This window comes from Manis javanica, chromosome 1 (assembly GCF_040802235.1).
Source record: "Manis javanica isolate MJ-LG chromosome 1, MJ_LKY, whole genome shotgun sequence".
Taxonomy (NCBI): domain Eukaryota; kingdom Metazoa; phylum Chordata; class Mammalia; order Pholidota; family Manidae; genus Manis; species Manis javanica.
In genome coordinates this window covers 22,885,026-22,901,515 of record NC_133156.1, presented here as the reverse complement: position 1 = coordinate 22,901,515, position 16,490 = coordinate 22,885,026, and the positions used below count along the sequence as shown (strand labels likewise).

Below are 16,490 nucleotides of genomic sequence, written 5' to 3'. Positions count from 1 at the left end.
CAGGAGAAGGAGCCATTTACTTGTTCAATATGTGTCTGCAGCAGCTGTTTGAAATAAAAGTTTTCAAGGAAAAGCACCACTCCTGGTTCATAAATCAGTCCGTTCAATCAGGTAAGTGACTGGGGTGTGTATTTTCTTTAACTAAACATGTATTCTAGCCTCTCCATCCTTTGTACATGGGGGACGGGTCTCTCTGCCCGGCTTGGAGTATGGCCCATGGTTCAGCCACCTTGACATCAGAGCAGGTTTTAATCAGGAGAAAGGAAAGGACATTTGAGCGTTTAAATCAGTGCCTGTGTGCCTTAGGTAGTAGTCGATCTGAAACTGAAGGCTCTGTCCCCTGAACCCTGGCACATCCTCTTTCAGGATCGAAGGGCCTCTGTCTGCGCAGTGCCCATCGTGCTGAGTGGGGACTCTGCTCTGTTAGCCACGTCTGAGGATGTTCCCTTGCAAATGGACATGATACAGCTTCTAAAATGGGACAGAATGGAACAGACTTTTTCATGGTTTGTCACATGAGTTACTGCTGCCCCCCCCCCACCAGCCCCCTAACACACACACCCCTCCCTGCCCAGGCCCAGAGTCCCATTTCTGTAATGTTCCCCCAGCGTGGGGAAAGGCCCCCGTGTGCTGCTCAGATGGCGCTGGGAGGGGCTGGCCGTCCTGGGGCAGCCAGGCCCGGTCACTCCAGCCCGTCCTGCTGTTCCTAGAGGGCTTCCTAGTTCTAAGCCCTCTGCTTCCTGCTGACCGTGTGGACGCCACAGGGCTAGGGCGGAAGGGCCCCCTTGTCTTTCTTCCAAGACAGTCCAGAAGAAGGGCTTACGGCTGGTGATAAATCTCACACACCTAAGTGATGAGATCTGAAGTGGTTTTCAGTTGCCAAAATGCAGCGTCCGTCTGTGTACAGCCTGGCGGGTGGAAAGTGCACATTTGCTTTCCTTTCTGCTGCTCTGCCTGCTGGATTGGTAAGAAGGAGCCTTCCAACTTCTAATGCGACCACTTGCCATTGGGTTTAGCCAGAGAGACGGTGAAACCCTGGAAAATACTGGGGGCCGGGGATTCGTCATCTCTCCTGCCCTGACTTGGAACCTGCTTTTCTCTTTTTAACAGACCTTATTTTTAAGAGTAGTTAATCTTTTCACAGCAAAGATACCTGCTTTTTTCATCGTTGTCTTCTTTTTGAACTTCACCTTGAAGAAAGAGCTGTTTTTAAGAATGGGCAGCAGAATATTGCTTTCAGACCTAGAAACCCATTCCTCGTTTCTGAATTTAACAGATGACTCATGTAAAATGAGCTTAGAGCTTCTGATGCTTTTTTTTTCATAAATTTCTCTTCTACTTTTTAAAATATAATCAACTAATGTCAAAATATGAAATCACTTCCTTAATTTTTTCTTTATTTGCTATGAAATGGACTCATGTAGGCAGTTAGGGTCAGAATTTCTTGGTTGCTCTGTTGGAGAACAGAAGTCGGCATGTGTGTCTCTGAAGCTAGAATGACAACCGTGCAGAAAAATGTCTCTGTTCCACGTGACGGAGCCTCTTCTCGCTCCCTTCCCTGGAAGGAGTCAGGGTGCTGGGACGGAGCGTGGTGGGGGCGGGTGGGGTGCACAGCTCGTTCTGTCGCCCCACCTTTTCCCTTTGCATCCTGGCAACACTGTTGTTCCTACTGCAGGGCTTTGTTTCTTACGTTCCATCCCGTTAGACTCCCGCCCTTTTGCCTGTTTCTTCTGGGGTTGGGGGATGGCAGAGGGTCTGGGGTGGGTAGCGACCTCCTGAGCTTAGAGGCACTGGCAGTTCAAAGCTGTGATCCCGCAGACCCCGCAACTGTAGATGGGGAGTATTTGGAGAGAGTAATATTGCTTCCCATGGTGTCGTCCTCAAAAGCACAGAAATCTACTGCAGGTTTCCAGATAGACTCATACAGGTCTGCTGATGTTTGCCTGGCTCACATTCTGTCTGTATTACCTCCAACCCTTGCTTTTGGGGGCAGTGGGGAGGACCTCTGTTAAAAATTATTTCTAAAGAAAAATTAAAAGGAAAGTTAAAGGTCAGTATCAGCATCTTGGCTGCCCTGTCCACACAGGGATTTGAGGCTCCTTGGAGTAAAATTTCATGCACCACATTCTGCCTTTGAGAGAATCACATAGAATTTGGGTCTGTTGTAAGAGCTTCTGAATTTGGAGTTTCCCATAGTTTTCAATGAGTGGTTTCACTTTGGGATTAAGATGAAATGACTCACTTGTCTTTCCAGGTACATTTAGTTCCCTTTGCTCTTGTTCTCATCTCCAGGAGGTCTTCTCCACTTTGTCACACCCATGGACCCTCTGTTTCTGCTTCTCCACTACCTCATAAAGGCTGATAAAGAGGTGAGTCTCTCCATTCACCGTATTAACAGCAAGGAAACAGGGTAGAATGTTTTTGCTTTATCTCCCCTCGCTTTCTTTTCCTGACCCAAGTGTAGATGGCCCACAGGTCAGATTTACCTTAATTCAGCTGGTCCAGAGCAGGTGGCACGGACGGGCGCACCAGGTCCGTCCCTGAGCACCAGCACGTGACCCTGGGCCATCCACCCGGAACTCCTGGGAAGTGCGTGACCCGCTGTGCTATGCACCTTGCTTTTTGGATGAAGCAATGAACATTTTACCACTAGGGACCTGTTAGTTTTAAAATATCTTACAGGTGTAAAGGCACTGGCCTCAGGCCTTAGGAGAAGAAAGAAGACTTGCACTCTCGTTTTCTTCTCTGTGAGAAACTGTGAAATAGGTAACTAGGCATGCCTAATGAGGACAAGCTCGCTGGGGGAGGTCTGGTTGCAACTTAGGGAATACCAGAGAGATAGAATTTGCCTTTGTAATAAAAAGGCAGTGCTTCATAGTAGTTTCAGACAGACCTTCTGAAGCGCTGTGGTCTCAGGGCCCCTGTACACTCCTGAACATTATCAGGGATCCTGAGGAGTTTTTGTTGCTGTGAAGTTTGCGTATCAATATTTACTACATTAGGAATTAAAACTGAGAACTTTAAAAATAAATTTAATTCATATAAAAATAATAATACAAGGCCCCATACATGTTAACATGATATGTTTTTAATGAAAACAGTAAAATTCAGAGAAGAACGTGGCACTGTTCTACATGTTTGCAAGCCTTTCTGATGTTGGCTTAGCAGGAGAGAGCTGGGTTCCCCTGTCTGGTTCTGGTTCCAGTCCGGTTCCGTATTCTGTTTTGACAGAAGTATCTGAGTCATGTGCAGCCTCACAGATGTTGAGTCAGAAAAGGAGAGTCTATAAAAGCCTTTTCAGACAACTGTGGATATTCTTCAATACTACAAATGGCAGCAGGGCTGATTCCTTAAAAGGCAGTTGCCACGTGCAACCTGGAGCCTGCAGTGAACGTCCCACGCTCTGTTGATAAAATCCATTGGTCCATCTCGCACTGAGAATGGGTTTTTTTTTTTTTTTACCAATGTATGACTTTGTAATATTGTTTCACTGAATTATGCTGGTCTTCGGAATGTTGACGCATCTCATCCACACACACACACACACACACACACACACACACACACACACTCACCTTCATCGATGTCACCACTGTTACCATCAGAAAACTCTGACTATTGGGAATTGGCCACAGTGGCAGATACAGGTTTTCTACAATTCCAGTTTTTAACTGAAAGTTAAAATTTTTATGGTGACAGGCAGTGACAGGTTCCCTTCACTGAGTTCTGCCGAATATCCACGTCTGGGTCACTGTGGCCCCCTGGCTGTGAGTGTAAAGGGAGTGACAGCTTTAAGCGCCGGCTCCCGACGCGCTGGAAGAGGGACATGGGCCGGACCCTCGCCTTTTACAAAGTCCGCTCTTCCCCAAGGCGGGGGCTCACCATTAGGCATGTCTACATCTCTGGCTCTAGTGAAGTGAAGAAAAAATAGACCTAAGTGGGAAGAAGAACGTTCTGAGCTCCTGTGTCCCACGCTCTGGCCCATGGCTGCCAGCCCCCTGCACTTGACTGGGGAGCCCGCGGCCCTGTGCCCACCCTCTGACCATCTCCCGCCCGCTAGGGTCTGCCTGGTGGCCCTGCGGGAGGCAGCTCACCTGGCGGCCTCCGTTGAGCTGTGCTTTAACTTTCTTCAGTCCTGGAGCCAGGTGGGAGGGATGCCTCCCTGGACTTGACCTGGGCTGACGCCGGGGGTGGGGGTGGTCGGGCCTCCCAGTCCCTTCCAGAGCCCTGCACCTGTGTCCCCTGCTGGCTCACCTGGCAGCAGGAGTCACGCTGCCTGGAACCCAGGGCTCTCGGCACGTCCATCAGGCGGTTGCAGGTCAGGGCTGGAGCCTGTCCCGGGCTCGGGATTCCTTAGGTGCAACAAGCGGCTTGGAGCTCAGCCTAAATGTTCCACGAGGAGGCGCTCTGTCTTCTCGTCCCTAGCGGGTGAGCCTGACCCTGGGGCGCTGGCATTCTGACCGACTGGAGTTTTTTTTCCAGGGGAAGTTTCAGCCCCTGTGTCAGGTTGTGGTGGATGACATGTTTCCAAATTGCACCTTGTTGCTCAAACTTCCTGAACTTGAAAAGTTACTTCGACACGTGACAGAGGACAAAGGTATAGTATGTGGCCTTTGAAATCGGGCCTCTGGCTGCAAAACCGGCTGGGCAGCTGAGATGGGGCCACCCGCGGGCCGTGGGGAGCTGTCACTCAGCTCGTTGCTGCCCTCCAGCACCGTCCTCTGTTGCATTGGGGTCTTTGGTCTTTAACATTCCGGCCAGTGAACTGTGGTGTCCTGGTGCCTACGGGGCCCAGGCGTGAGGTTTGGGCTTTCGCCTCAGTTCTTTGAAATAGTCTGTGACTAGGTAAGACTCTTAACTGCTCCCTGCCTCAGATTTCCCATTTGTAAAATTATATAAAACTCATACCTTGCTAATTCAAGAAACATTACTGAGCACTCCTAAGAGGCATATGTTAAGCATTAGAGGCAGGCTGTAGGGTTAGTCTGAATTACATTTTGCCTACTGTCATTAAAAAAGAAAGAAAAATTTGAAACCTAGGGAGTTTAGAAAACTGGTGTGTGTGTGTGTGTGTGTGTGTGTGTGTGTGTGTGTGTGTATAAAGGCTGATAATATATCTGCTTTAAAGTACATGAGCAGGTAAAGCAATTTTTTAAAATAAAAATTTTAAGGTACAGAAAAACTCAGGAAAAGCTATAGATATTTGTATGCAACCACAGTGATCAACAAATACTAATATTAATACTTTGTTACATTTGCTTCATATCTTTTTGGGGGAAGACTCCTTTAGGGCCATCTGGTAATCCAATTTCAGAATCTGATGGCTTACAAGGAAAATTAAACATATATTTGCTATATAGTTTAGAACAAATCATTCAAACTTTTCAGCATCCTTGAGGAAGAGTGGAGAGTATGCCCCGTATTCTGCCACACCTTGGAATTCGTACTTCACAGAGTTGTTCTGAATCATAAATAAAGCTTCCATTCCCTTAGCTCTATAGTGTTGAAATTTCAGAGTGACCAGCCTGTAAACATTACTTAAGTATTGCAGTTAATATTATCTAGTATCTAGCATATATATATAAATGCTACTGGAATTAAATGATGTACAAGTAACCAATGCTCAGAAAATACTGGATATATAGTGCTTGCTTAGTGCTAGTAAGTCTTCTGAATTAGAAATTTTTAATTCTTTGCTGATGTTTAAGTACTAGATACACTGCTAAGTGACCAGTACATATTTGTTTGATGGCCCATTGATAAATATATATTCAAGTGGCTTATGTAGGAGAGAGGGGATGATCGGGCAATAAGAAAACTGTCTACCATATGAGAGATTATTAAGTGCCATCTCTGCTTATTGTTTTACATAATTATTATATTCTTGCAAAATTCCCTTCTTTGTTACTATAACTCACATTTTTGTAAATGAGGAAACAGAGGCTCTGAGAGTTTTAGCAACTGGCTAACCTGCAGAACTTGTCGTTGAAGTGGGATTTGAACCCCTGTCCATCTGACAGCAGCTCTTGCCTTCCTTCTTACAACTGCGTGAGCCTCCAGAATACTGCTGGAGTTGTTACGTTGGCTCATATAAAAACAGAAACTTAGTTTAAAAAAAAAAACTTGTACATGTCCAAAACGGGAGACGGGCAGGGAGGCCTAGAGGGCTTTGCGGCTTAAGAACGGTCGGCTCCCAGCCGCGCAGTGAGCTCCGTGTTCAGCGCCTCATGACCCTGTTTTAGAACTGCCTTGGGCACTGCAGCTATTTGAGTTTGGCCAATTACCATTTGTAAGTTGGTGCTTGGTTCCATCCCATATACTTTACTGCTAGGATTTTAAGCAAAGAGGACAGTCAAGGGGTGGGCAGGCGGCAGCTGTGATGGAGCAAAGGTAAGAAAGCTGGTGTTGTTTAAACATCATCCTTTTCCCCGACACTGTGCAGATAGAGGGGCCCTGAAACGCTCCAGTTCCCCAGGCAGCTGGGTCGACGCCAGACTCCACGCGCTGCCTCCGAAGTCTGTGGCATTATGATCTGGGGGAGCCCGTGAGGTTTATGAGAACCTTCCCCCCTTGCCTCCTGTGGAACAAATCCAGCCAGGGCCAGTTGTGTCCTGAATGGCGACAACAGAGACCTCAGATCACTGCCTGCTTTCCTGGCGAAGGAGACCACGTGTCTGTGTCTGCAAGCTCTGGGGCTCAGTGCGATTCTCGCCAGGGAAGCTCGCGTGCAGGAGAGACGACAGAAAGGAGCTGACATCAGGGGTGACGCTGTGTCACGTTGCAAGCAAAAGCCGCACTGCGCTGTCCGGAGGGGCTAATGGGAAGTGCCAGGAAACTACCCTGGTTAAATGCCCCAAGTACAGTTGCCAAACTTCTGTCCCCAGGGGGCAGGGAAAGAAAGAGGCCACGTGAGTCGCTCTGTTTCCGAAAAGTAGGAAGTAGATGTGAAAATGTGCCGAAGGCAGTTTGTTCAACAATCAGGGACGCTCAGGTTTGTGAACCGATCAGCTGCTGGACATGTTACTTAATTCTGGGCTCACTATTATTCCATCTTTACTTTGTCAGCTTGCTCTGTCCAGATGTTTGAGACCAGTTTTACAGGCACCAGACACGAGAGAAAGAAACCTTTCCAGCATATGCATGTATTATCCAATTCCCTACTCTTGCAAATATTTAGGACCTGAACGAGTGTGTTACGGTATTTTTCGTAATTGTGGATAATCTGTGGCCTTTGTGAATGTTTTAAACTTTGCTTATCTAAATTCATGCATTAAGAAGTAAACAGTAGTTTATGCATTTGTTCCTTGGTGGATTCTGGGATATTCACGTTGGATTTTCTTAGTGATCCTCTTGTGCAGGGAATGCTTAATTAGAGATAAATTTATGACTTCAAAACTTCCTGGGAAAAAACTCCAGGCCCAGCTGCTACCCTGGTGAATTCTATGAGACTTTAAGGAAGAAATAAATAATGTTCAAGGAAATAACAATACTCATTCAAACTCTTCCAGAAATCAAATGAGGAAGGAGTAGTTCCCATCCCATTCTGTGATGCCAGAATTGTCCCAATACCAAAGTCACAATTGTTTAAAAAGAAAACTAGGCCAATATGCCTTAGGATCATAGATTGAAAAATCCTTGATAAAATATTAGCAAATCAAACATATAAAATGGATAATAACATCATATCCAAGCGGAGTTTATCTCAGGAATGCAAAGTTGGTTGCACATAAGATCAGTATTTTCTGATCTTATGTGCAACATTAGAAAATGAGTATTTTCAGCATAATTCACCAAATTTACACTGGCAAAAGAAAAACAGTATGGTCATCTCCATAGATGCAGAAAAACATTTGACAAAATTCAGTCATAATACATTTTCTCAGCAAATTAGAAAATTGAAGGGAGCTTCCTTAGCCTGGTGAAGGGCATCTGTAACAAACCTAAGCTAACATACACCTCAGTGTAAAAGATTGAATGTACTTTTCCCCTAAGACTGAGCACAGACTAGGGTATCTGCCCTGACCATTCCGTGCACCATTTTAATAGAGGTGCCAGGAGGTTCAGTAAGACAAGAAACAGATAAAAGGTTTACGCATTGGAAAGTAAATAGAGAAACTGTCGTTATTCATAAGCAATATGGTCATGTACAGAAAAAGCCCAAAAGGAACTACAAAAAAAAAACCCCACTAGAACTAATAAACAAGATCTCAGGATATAAGGTCAATATGCAAAAATCAATTGTATTTCTGCATACTAGCAGTGAGCAACTGGACAATGGACTATAAAAACCGTACCATTTGTAATATCATCAAAGATCCTGGAGTTTAGGGATACATGTAACACAGAATGTGCAAGACCTGTTCACTAAAGATCACAAACATTACTGAGAATAATTAAAGAGGAATTAACTAAATAGGCCATGTTCTGAATCAGGAGACTCGGTATTGTTAAGATGTCCATTCTCCTCATTGATCTATAGATCTAATGTAATGTTTTCTTGGAGGATGGGTAGGAACTGATGGGCTGATTCTAGAATATATACAGAATACCTACAGTAGGCAAAACAGTTTTGAAAAAGAACAATGAAATTGGAAAATGTGCACAACCTGATTTCAAGACTTGCTATAAAGCTGCTATCATTCAGGAAGTGTGGTGTTGGTATAATGAGAATGTATAGATAAATGGAGCAGAACAAAGATTCCAGAAATGGACCTACACTTAAACCGTCGAATGATTTTTTTTTTTTTCAATGGTGTCAAGATAATCCAGTGGGAGAAATGAGTCTTTTCAACAAATGGCCTGGAGAAATTGGATATCCATGTAGAAAAGTGTCTCTCCCCACCTCCCAGTTATACAGAAAAATTAACTCAACATGGATCACTAACAGATGCAAAGATGAAAACTGTTGAACTTCTAAAAGAAAACATAGGAAAAAACTTTTATGACCTTGGAGACATATAAAGATTTCTTAGGATACAGAAATCTCTAACCACCAAAAATTTATAAATTACACTTCCTTAAACTTAATGTCTTCTTTTTTGAAAGAAACCAGTAGGAAAACAAAAGAAGATAAGCCACAGTTGGAAGAAAATGATTATGTGGCATAAATCTGATACAAGTTTTGTATCTCAAATATATATATAAAGAACTCTTAACACAATAATAATATGATATTCATACAGCCCAGTAAAAAAATTGGCAAAAAGTTTGAACAGATACTTCATAAAAGAAGATTTATGAATAGCCTATAGGCACATGAAAAGGTGTTCAGTATCATTAATCACTCAGGAAATGTAAATTTAAATCACAAGGAAATATTAGTATCCACAGAGTGGCTAAAATAAGAAAGACAGAAAGTGGGGATCAGCTGGAACTCACCTACCTGGCTGGCGGCAGCCTACCAGTGTTACCACTTGACAGTTTCTCATGAGGCAGAAATGCTATTTCTGGGCGTTTACCCAGGACCTGAAAACGTGTCCATGCAGAGACTTGTGCAAGAATGTCCGGCGTAGCAGCTCTTTCCAGGTAGCCCAAGCTGGAAACAACCTAGGTGTCCTTTAGTAGGTGAGTGTGTAAACAAGACATGGGGTGCCCACACACGGGGTGCTCTGTCACACAGAGGAAGGACCTGCTGCAGTGCCAACAGGATATATGAATCTCAGAAATGATGTTGAGATAAAAAGATGGTCACAAGAAAGGACCTAGTGTACGATTCCATTTCTGGGAAGCTCTGGAATAAAGTCAGCACTACAGTGATGCTGCTCAGTGGGGACCCGAAGTAGGGGGGCGTGGGAAGATTGCAGAAGGCGCAAGGGACCTTTTGGAGATGAGGGTCATGTGACTTATGTAAACATGTGTCCAGACTCCTCAAATTGTACACTTAAAATGGGTGTATTAATCATACGAACATTATTCTTAAATACAGATGATTTTTTAAATAATGAATAGTTCCTGATCCAGCACAGAAGCTAAGCCTTCTTGTTTCTGACGTGGTACCTCCGTCCTTCCCCCACCGCCCCCCGCGAGGTGACGTCGGAATCCAGTGATGCAACGTGGGACGGGGGCAAGGCGATCATGGCTCTGGGTGCCCCGGACAGCCTGGAGGAAGGCGGACTAGGCGCCAGAGCCTGAGGTCAGGGCACCAGACTTTCCAGTTGGGTTTTCTCGTCTTGTTGAAGCAGGATTAAGTCCCCGCAGGCGAAAGGTCCAGTTGGTCTTGGAGCTGGAAAAGAATCAGAGAAGTCGTCAGGCACAGAAAAATGGAAAGAGGTTTTATAGAACCACGCAGGAGAGGTTCTCCCAGAAAGAGCAGGGTCGGAAGTGCCGGGAGGGCGAGGCCCTGACCGGCCTTGGGAGACGGACGTCACAGCCCCAGCTTTGAAGTCACCCTGGAGTGGGAGTGAGTGCCCAGGCCCTGCTTACCAGCTGCGCGACTCTGGACAATGTATCTAACCTCACTCAGACCCAGTGCTCTAAGTTGGGAACAAAAGTGGTTTTTACCCGAGAGTCGTGTTGAGCAGCAATGAGGAGATGCACTTAAAGACCCGACACAGGCCGTTGCTACATTCGTGTCTGAATCTGCTGTCATTAAGGTGACACTTCACTTTTTCTCAACTAATATTAAGTATTTGCTGTGTGCCAGGTGCAGTGCGGTCAGATCTGTATCTATCACCTCACCTAATAGGTGACTTCCCGAGGTGAGGCAACGTTGTGCGCTGGGTCTGCTGCTTCTGAAAGAGCATTCTTGGGGGAAGGAGGGGCTGCACGGGGCTCAGGGAGTGGGAGGGAGCGAGAAAATGGGCAGAACATTCTTCCCGGAAACTTGGGGTTAGAGGCAAGAGACAAGGGACAAGCCCGGTCAAGGCAGGGTTTCCAGGATGGACCTGGGCATGAGCTTCTGTGGGGATTGTTGTCTCAGGCAGTGGGCAGAGCTTCCAAGTCCCTTCAGCGGCGTGCACATACTGAGTGATTCCAGGGTCCTGGCTCCAGGGTGGCAGACGGGGCGGCTCGGAGTCCTCAGCCTTCTGACTGTGCTGTCTGCAGCTGTCTCGCCTTCTCGTTACCCCAGTGACACCCCCTGAGGAGATGGGTGCGAAGGTCCAGCCCCACTCCATCCTGCCGCCTGTTGCCCAGAACACTGACGACCGCAGGCTGAAAGGGGAGGACATGCGCGGGAGCTAAGGCCCGCCCGTCCTGTATAGACTGTTCAGCGGAACCCAAGCGTCCAACAGACTGCAGAAAACGGTCCTGGATAAGCAGTTTGCATTTCCCACCACGATTACCGAGGAGATGAACACGTCACCCTGGGCCGCTCCAGCAGCCACATGCACTTGCATCTGGCCGTGGGGTTTCCCGTGGGCACAGAGAACTCCTGCGTGGAGGTGGGCAGAGGGGGGCAGTGGAGGTGCTGCCTCCACAGAAATGCACAGAGCAGAAAACCTACGAATAAGGTGTAACTGAGGCGATATGGGGTGACGTCACAATGTATGGAACAGGCGGAACTGTCACAAGAGGAGGTATAGTTTATAAGAGGTGGAGCTTTCATCCCCAGGAAAAGGCGGACTGAGTCTATCAAAAATCCAGATTCCTCCAGAATAGCTAGGGTTGCATTACTGATACATCAGAAGAAAGATCTCCTCCCCTCATCCCACAGGGCAGTGCTAAGTAGTAACAAAAATGTTCTTCGTAATGTCTGCAATGAAATGCCTTCATAGGCACCTGCATTTAGTTTCAATTTTCTTTATTGGTATTTCCATTTTTATTTTTAGAAGAAGTTTTTCATTGAAAACATGGAGGTGAGCTTAAAATTATTCAGAAAAATAAAGGTTGCTTGGCATGCTAATTTGCTGAGTTTTAACAATTACCTACCTCGTCTACAGTTATGTTTGTATAATTCTTCTCCAGTTTTATTGAGAAATAATTGACGTGCATCGCTGTGTAAGCTGAGGGTGCACAGCCTGATGGTTTGATTCACACATATTGTGACACGATTACCACAGTGGGGTTAGTTAACATCTGTCATCTCATAGAGATACAATAAAGAGAAAAGAAAGATTTCTCCTTGAGTTGGGAACTATTTGTATAATTTAGTGATTTTCTTAAATTCCCATTCATCTAATGGTTGGGTGAAACCTGAGGTACCAAGTTCCGTTTGGGGATTTTTTTTAACATGTCAAATATACTCTCAGGCTCTAAGTGAGTTTTTCAAGAATATAAACTATTACAAAATGTTTTTGAATTGTGTATGACAAAGCCTTATGAATCTATTTTTTGTTTAATCCACTGTGCTGAATCTTTTTTTCTTTTAACTTAACCCAGAAATAGACAAAAAGAAATACTACAAGTACAGCAAAGAGAAGACATTAAAGTGGCTGGAAAAAAAGGTAAAGTACCTCCCCCAGACCTCGTGGCAGAAAAAGTTCAGGGCTTCTGAAAGATCTGCAGAGAAGGTGGTAAGCCTGGATCCGGAGACCATCGTGTATATCCAACTGGAAGGGACAAGCCATAAGATCCCAAATCTGAGAAGAAACCTTCCACTGCCCATCTTCCTGATATTAGGGTGCCTCTGGAGTTAGGGTGATGTTTCCCCGCTTTCCTGCCATCCCCACCATGCAGTAAGAAGCGCTTGCTGTTTGCTGTTGTAGATTTGAGTCTCCCCAGCGGGGTGGTGCCAGGCCCATGCGTGTTTGCTGCTGTCAGAGTCTCTGACACATCCCGCCCTGTGGGGGACAGAGGCAGCCAGGGCTCAGGCGCAGAGTGCTGGCATCTGGGTGCTGAAGGGGCCTTTTCCAGGCAAGCCCCATACCCTAATGATCTAAGCAATAGACTGGCCAGAACGTCTGGGGCAGTGTTTTTCAAATCAGTGTAGTAGGTCGCCCCCAGTATTTCTCTTGGAATGGAAATGAGTGGAATGGGATAGGGCAGGAGGGGAGAAGCAAGGATGCACTGGAACACAGGACCGAGTCAGTGCAAGCATCAGGTGCGGCTCCGTGAGCCAGGTGTTCATGTGTATGTTTGAGTATTGGGTCCCCACGTGTTTCTTACTGTGGGTGTGGTAACAAAACACTTTGGAAGCCACTGTCAGAATATCATGTACTTTCACACTGATTAAGACTCCCACTAAACCAGATCTGTTGATTGAAAGTGTGCAAGTTCAGTGGATGTCAGCATAGCGCTGATTCCTAACATTCTCTTCTGTCCTGTATGTGAAAAACATGTTTGTCGTGGCCTGTTTCTGGGCACATTGGGAGCCTGGGAGCATGAAAATGGTTCTTGCACAGTTAACCTGTCTCCTGCGGCACGAAGAAGTGGAGAGACTGTAGAAAGTGTCCCGAGTGGCAGCATCTCGCCTGCAGGAGTTTTCTGTGTGGGTGGAATGAGGGGAGGTGCTGGGCAGACTCTTGGCATTTGTTTTTGCTCCTAGCACGTGAAATGACATGAACAGCAAAGGGAAATTTGTGTTTATTGTATTTCCTTTCTTAAATTCTCAGGAAGTGAGAAATGTATCTTATTTATTTTCTTAAAAAATTATTACACATAAACTTTGCACTGGGTTCTGTTCTAAGGGCTTCACATATATTAACTCATTCAGTCTTCACAGCAACACTATGAGGCAAGCAGTAGCTTTATCCCCATATCATAGATAGCAGCACAGAGAGGTCAAGCAACTAGCCCATGGTCACAAAGCAGACCCCGCAGCCCGGCTGCAGCCAGTACTGTCGCGTGGCCTGGGCCACAGGCAGTCCACGTGTGGGGGTCATCCTGAGATGCTGTTACTGCTCCACCTTTCTCCAAATATGCAGCCGTTGCTCATCTTCCATATCCCCTGAGGATGTTTCTCAGTCCTCACACACTTCTTCCTGGACCTTAAGTGGACTGAGGCGCACCTGGAAAGTCATGGATTCTAAAGTTAGTTGAAAATACCCTGCCGTTCCCCTCTGTGACTTCGTAGGTCCATCAGACAATGGCGGCATTAAAAGCCAGTAACGTGAGCGTCGGGGCCCGGGTGCAATCAGCTGCATTTCTTTCGCGTGACCAGAATTCCGGTGACAAGGAAGGTAAGTGAATCTTTGCATCAGAACTTATTTTTGTCTGGAGTAAGTTCCTCACGTATAATTGCCTGTTTTATAATCTTACTGTCCCAGGAGCATCAAACCCTCGCCAGAGTGTTCTCATAGATCTGTGGCAGATGCACATTTTATTTCAGAGCCACATCATTTCCACCGTAGGTCACGTCTGTCACTGACTCATACTCACCCCATCCACCTAGCAAGTACTTGCTCTGCACCCACAGGGATCAGCGCCCTCACCCCTCGGGCTGCCCTTGCTGGGGGTGTGCCAGAGCCCAGACTGAGTTACGAGTGTACGCACGTTACCTGCCTAAGCCTCCCCGTGAGTCCCGTTTACAGCGAGCATCTTGGGGCTGTGTCGGTCATGGGCTGGTGGCCGGAGCCGCGCCTGATGCTAGGCCCTCAGCCTGAGCCTCCCAGGGGGGCTGCGCTGGGCGCAGGGCCCCTGTTGAGCTACATGGCTTGCCTCTTAACTGCCAGACGTGCGTTTCCTCCCGTAGGTCTTAAGGTTATGATTTTGGGTGATGATTCATTTGGCAGTTTATCACATTTAGGTTATTAAAGTCCATTCATTTGATTTTTTCCTCTGTGTGTCCTCTGATTTTTATATGTATACAACTCCATTAACATTCTCAAATGGTGAGACAAATTACCCTGCTTTTAGCACCAATTCGGTGTTCCCCTGTGGAGGTATACAGCTCAGAAACATCGGAGTTTTATCATTAGAAAAATAAAACCAGGAGCAGTGGCCTGTTTCTGATCAATAGTGATTCAGGCTTTCTTGGAATCGCAGAAGTGTCTTTAAAAACATCCCACATGCAGACCTCCCCTGGCTCCTGCCACTCTGGTAGGGGTGGACAGCCCTTGCCATATGGAGTTACCAGTACCAGTACCTCTGATTGGCTTTAACAAAAGAAGAGAAAGGATTGGATCAAATGGATGGATGCGTAGGTGGGTGGGTGGATGGATGAATAAGACCATAGATTGTTTTTTTAAGTTGGAAAAGTGTTATTTACACAGATCTTCTCATTTTAAAAATACAAAACTGTGGTCTCAGAGAAGCAGATGACTTATCCTTGGTCACCCAGCCTAGCTAGTAGGCCAGGTCTCCTGCTCTGAGGCCAGTGTGTGCACCGATCTGTAAATAGGGCCTGGGCTTGGCCGCAGTGCCATGTAGGCCCCACCCATAAAGGAATCGTATCCCTCCCACCTCCTTTCTTAGTTCTCTAGCTGCTACGCTACAGGGGGAGCAAATAATGGTATGCTGGCTTCCTGGAGTGGTTTTCTGGGTCTCTGCCTGACTCCTCGTATCCTTACTCACCCAGAACCGCAGAAACACGAGTGTGTTCTAATATGGGCCTTGTGATACCTCCAGCTCTGCAGTGGCAGGGAGAGACCTCTCAGTGGAGGCTTTCTGAGATCACATGGCCCAGGTCACTCTCTGATACTGAGGCAGGTTGTCACCTTGAAGGCAGAAGAGAGAGGACAGAGGACACAGATGGGTGGGCACCCCAGCCACAAGCCTGGGGTGCTGCCTTTCGTAGCTCATATCCGATGGGATTATCCTGTCTATTAAGTGTGACTATCCTCTAGTATTCCATGTAAAAAACTGAATTAAACAGGCTTTCAAATGAATTTTGTCGTATGTAACTGTATTTAATTGGCACCAGAGCTTCAGTACAGTGCTGAGGATCCAGATCCTTTAGAATGAATGATTCTGCAGCCCACTGAGTTTAGTTTTTTTTATTTTTAAGGCATTTTATTAAAGTTTACATAATGTTCAGGACTGTTATAAAGCATGTATTTAATAGGTATATATAATTTCTCTTAAGTGAGCACACCCATTACTATTCAAATAATTACATTTACTGTATATTGAAACAGAAAGGTTAGTCTTTTAAAAAGACATGAATAGTTCATATTGCTGCAGTTTGTGTTTGAACTTGATTTGTATTCAAGGGCCTCAACTAAGAAAACAGCCCTGAATTTGTGCTTTAACTGTCATTTAGTGGGCACCCTCTGTGCTGCGCTTACATTATCCCGTCATGACTTTGATGTCATCTGTCTCATATCTCATCCGTCATATCACCCCACTCCCTGACAGACGGATACCAGCATCCCCAGTTTACAAATGGAACTCAGCAAGAGCTCACGTGAGTTTCCAAGGCCAGAGAGAGCCCGAATCTGAACTCTGGTCGATCTGACTGTAAAACTGCCATAGTTGTCACTAACTTTCTCCTTCTCACTTTCCATTCTGTTTCAGAGGATTATATTCGTTATGCTCATGGTCTGATATCTGATTACATCCCTAAAGAATTAAGCGATGATTTATCTAAATACTTACAGTAAGTATTCATCCTCTGTCATAATTAAGAAATGCCTTTGTGTTTCTTGACTTCTTTATGGCTTACAACATCACGG

At 45.8% G+C, this 16,490-nt stretch overlaps 1 protein-coding gene and 1 long non-coding RNA gene across 2 annotated transcripts in view; one reads left to right on the top strand and one right to left on the bottom strand.

Moving 5' to 3' along the window:
• RNASEH2B (ribonuclease H2 subunit B) overlaps positions 1 to 16,490 on the top strand; it is a 33,721-nt gene that overhangs the window by 10,197 nt on the left and 7,034 nt on the right. Inside the window, exons 3-8 of the mRNA XM_037011556.2 lie at positions 4 to 111; positions 2,293 to 2,369; positions 4,483 to 4,597; positions 12,319 to 12,383; positions 13,952 to 14,057; positions 16,333 to 16,414. Coding sequence (XP_036867451.2) covers positions 4 to 111; positions 2,293 to 2,369; positions 4,483 to 4,597; positions 12,319 to 12,383; positions 13,952 to 14,057; positions 16,333 to 16,414 — 553 coding nt within the window. The remainder of the gene's footprint in view (positions 1 to 3; positions 112 to 2,292; positions 2,370 to 4,482; positions 4,598 to 12,318; positions 12,384 to 13,951; positions 14,058 to 16,332; positions 16,415 to 16,490) is intronic.
• LOC118971135 (uncharacterized) overlaps positions 9,472 to 16,490 on the bottom strand; it is a 29,143-nt gene continuing 22,124 nt past the window's right edge. Inside the window, exon 4 of the long non-coding RNA XR_005059431.2 lies at positions 9,472 to 10,222. This is a non-coding gene — a long non-coding RNA (uncharacterized lncRNA). The remainder of the gene's footprint in view (positions 10,223 to 16,490) is intronic.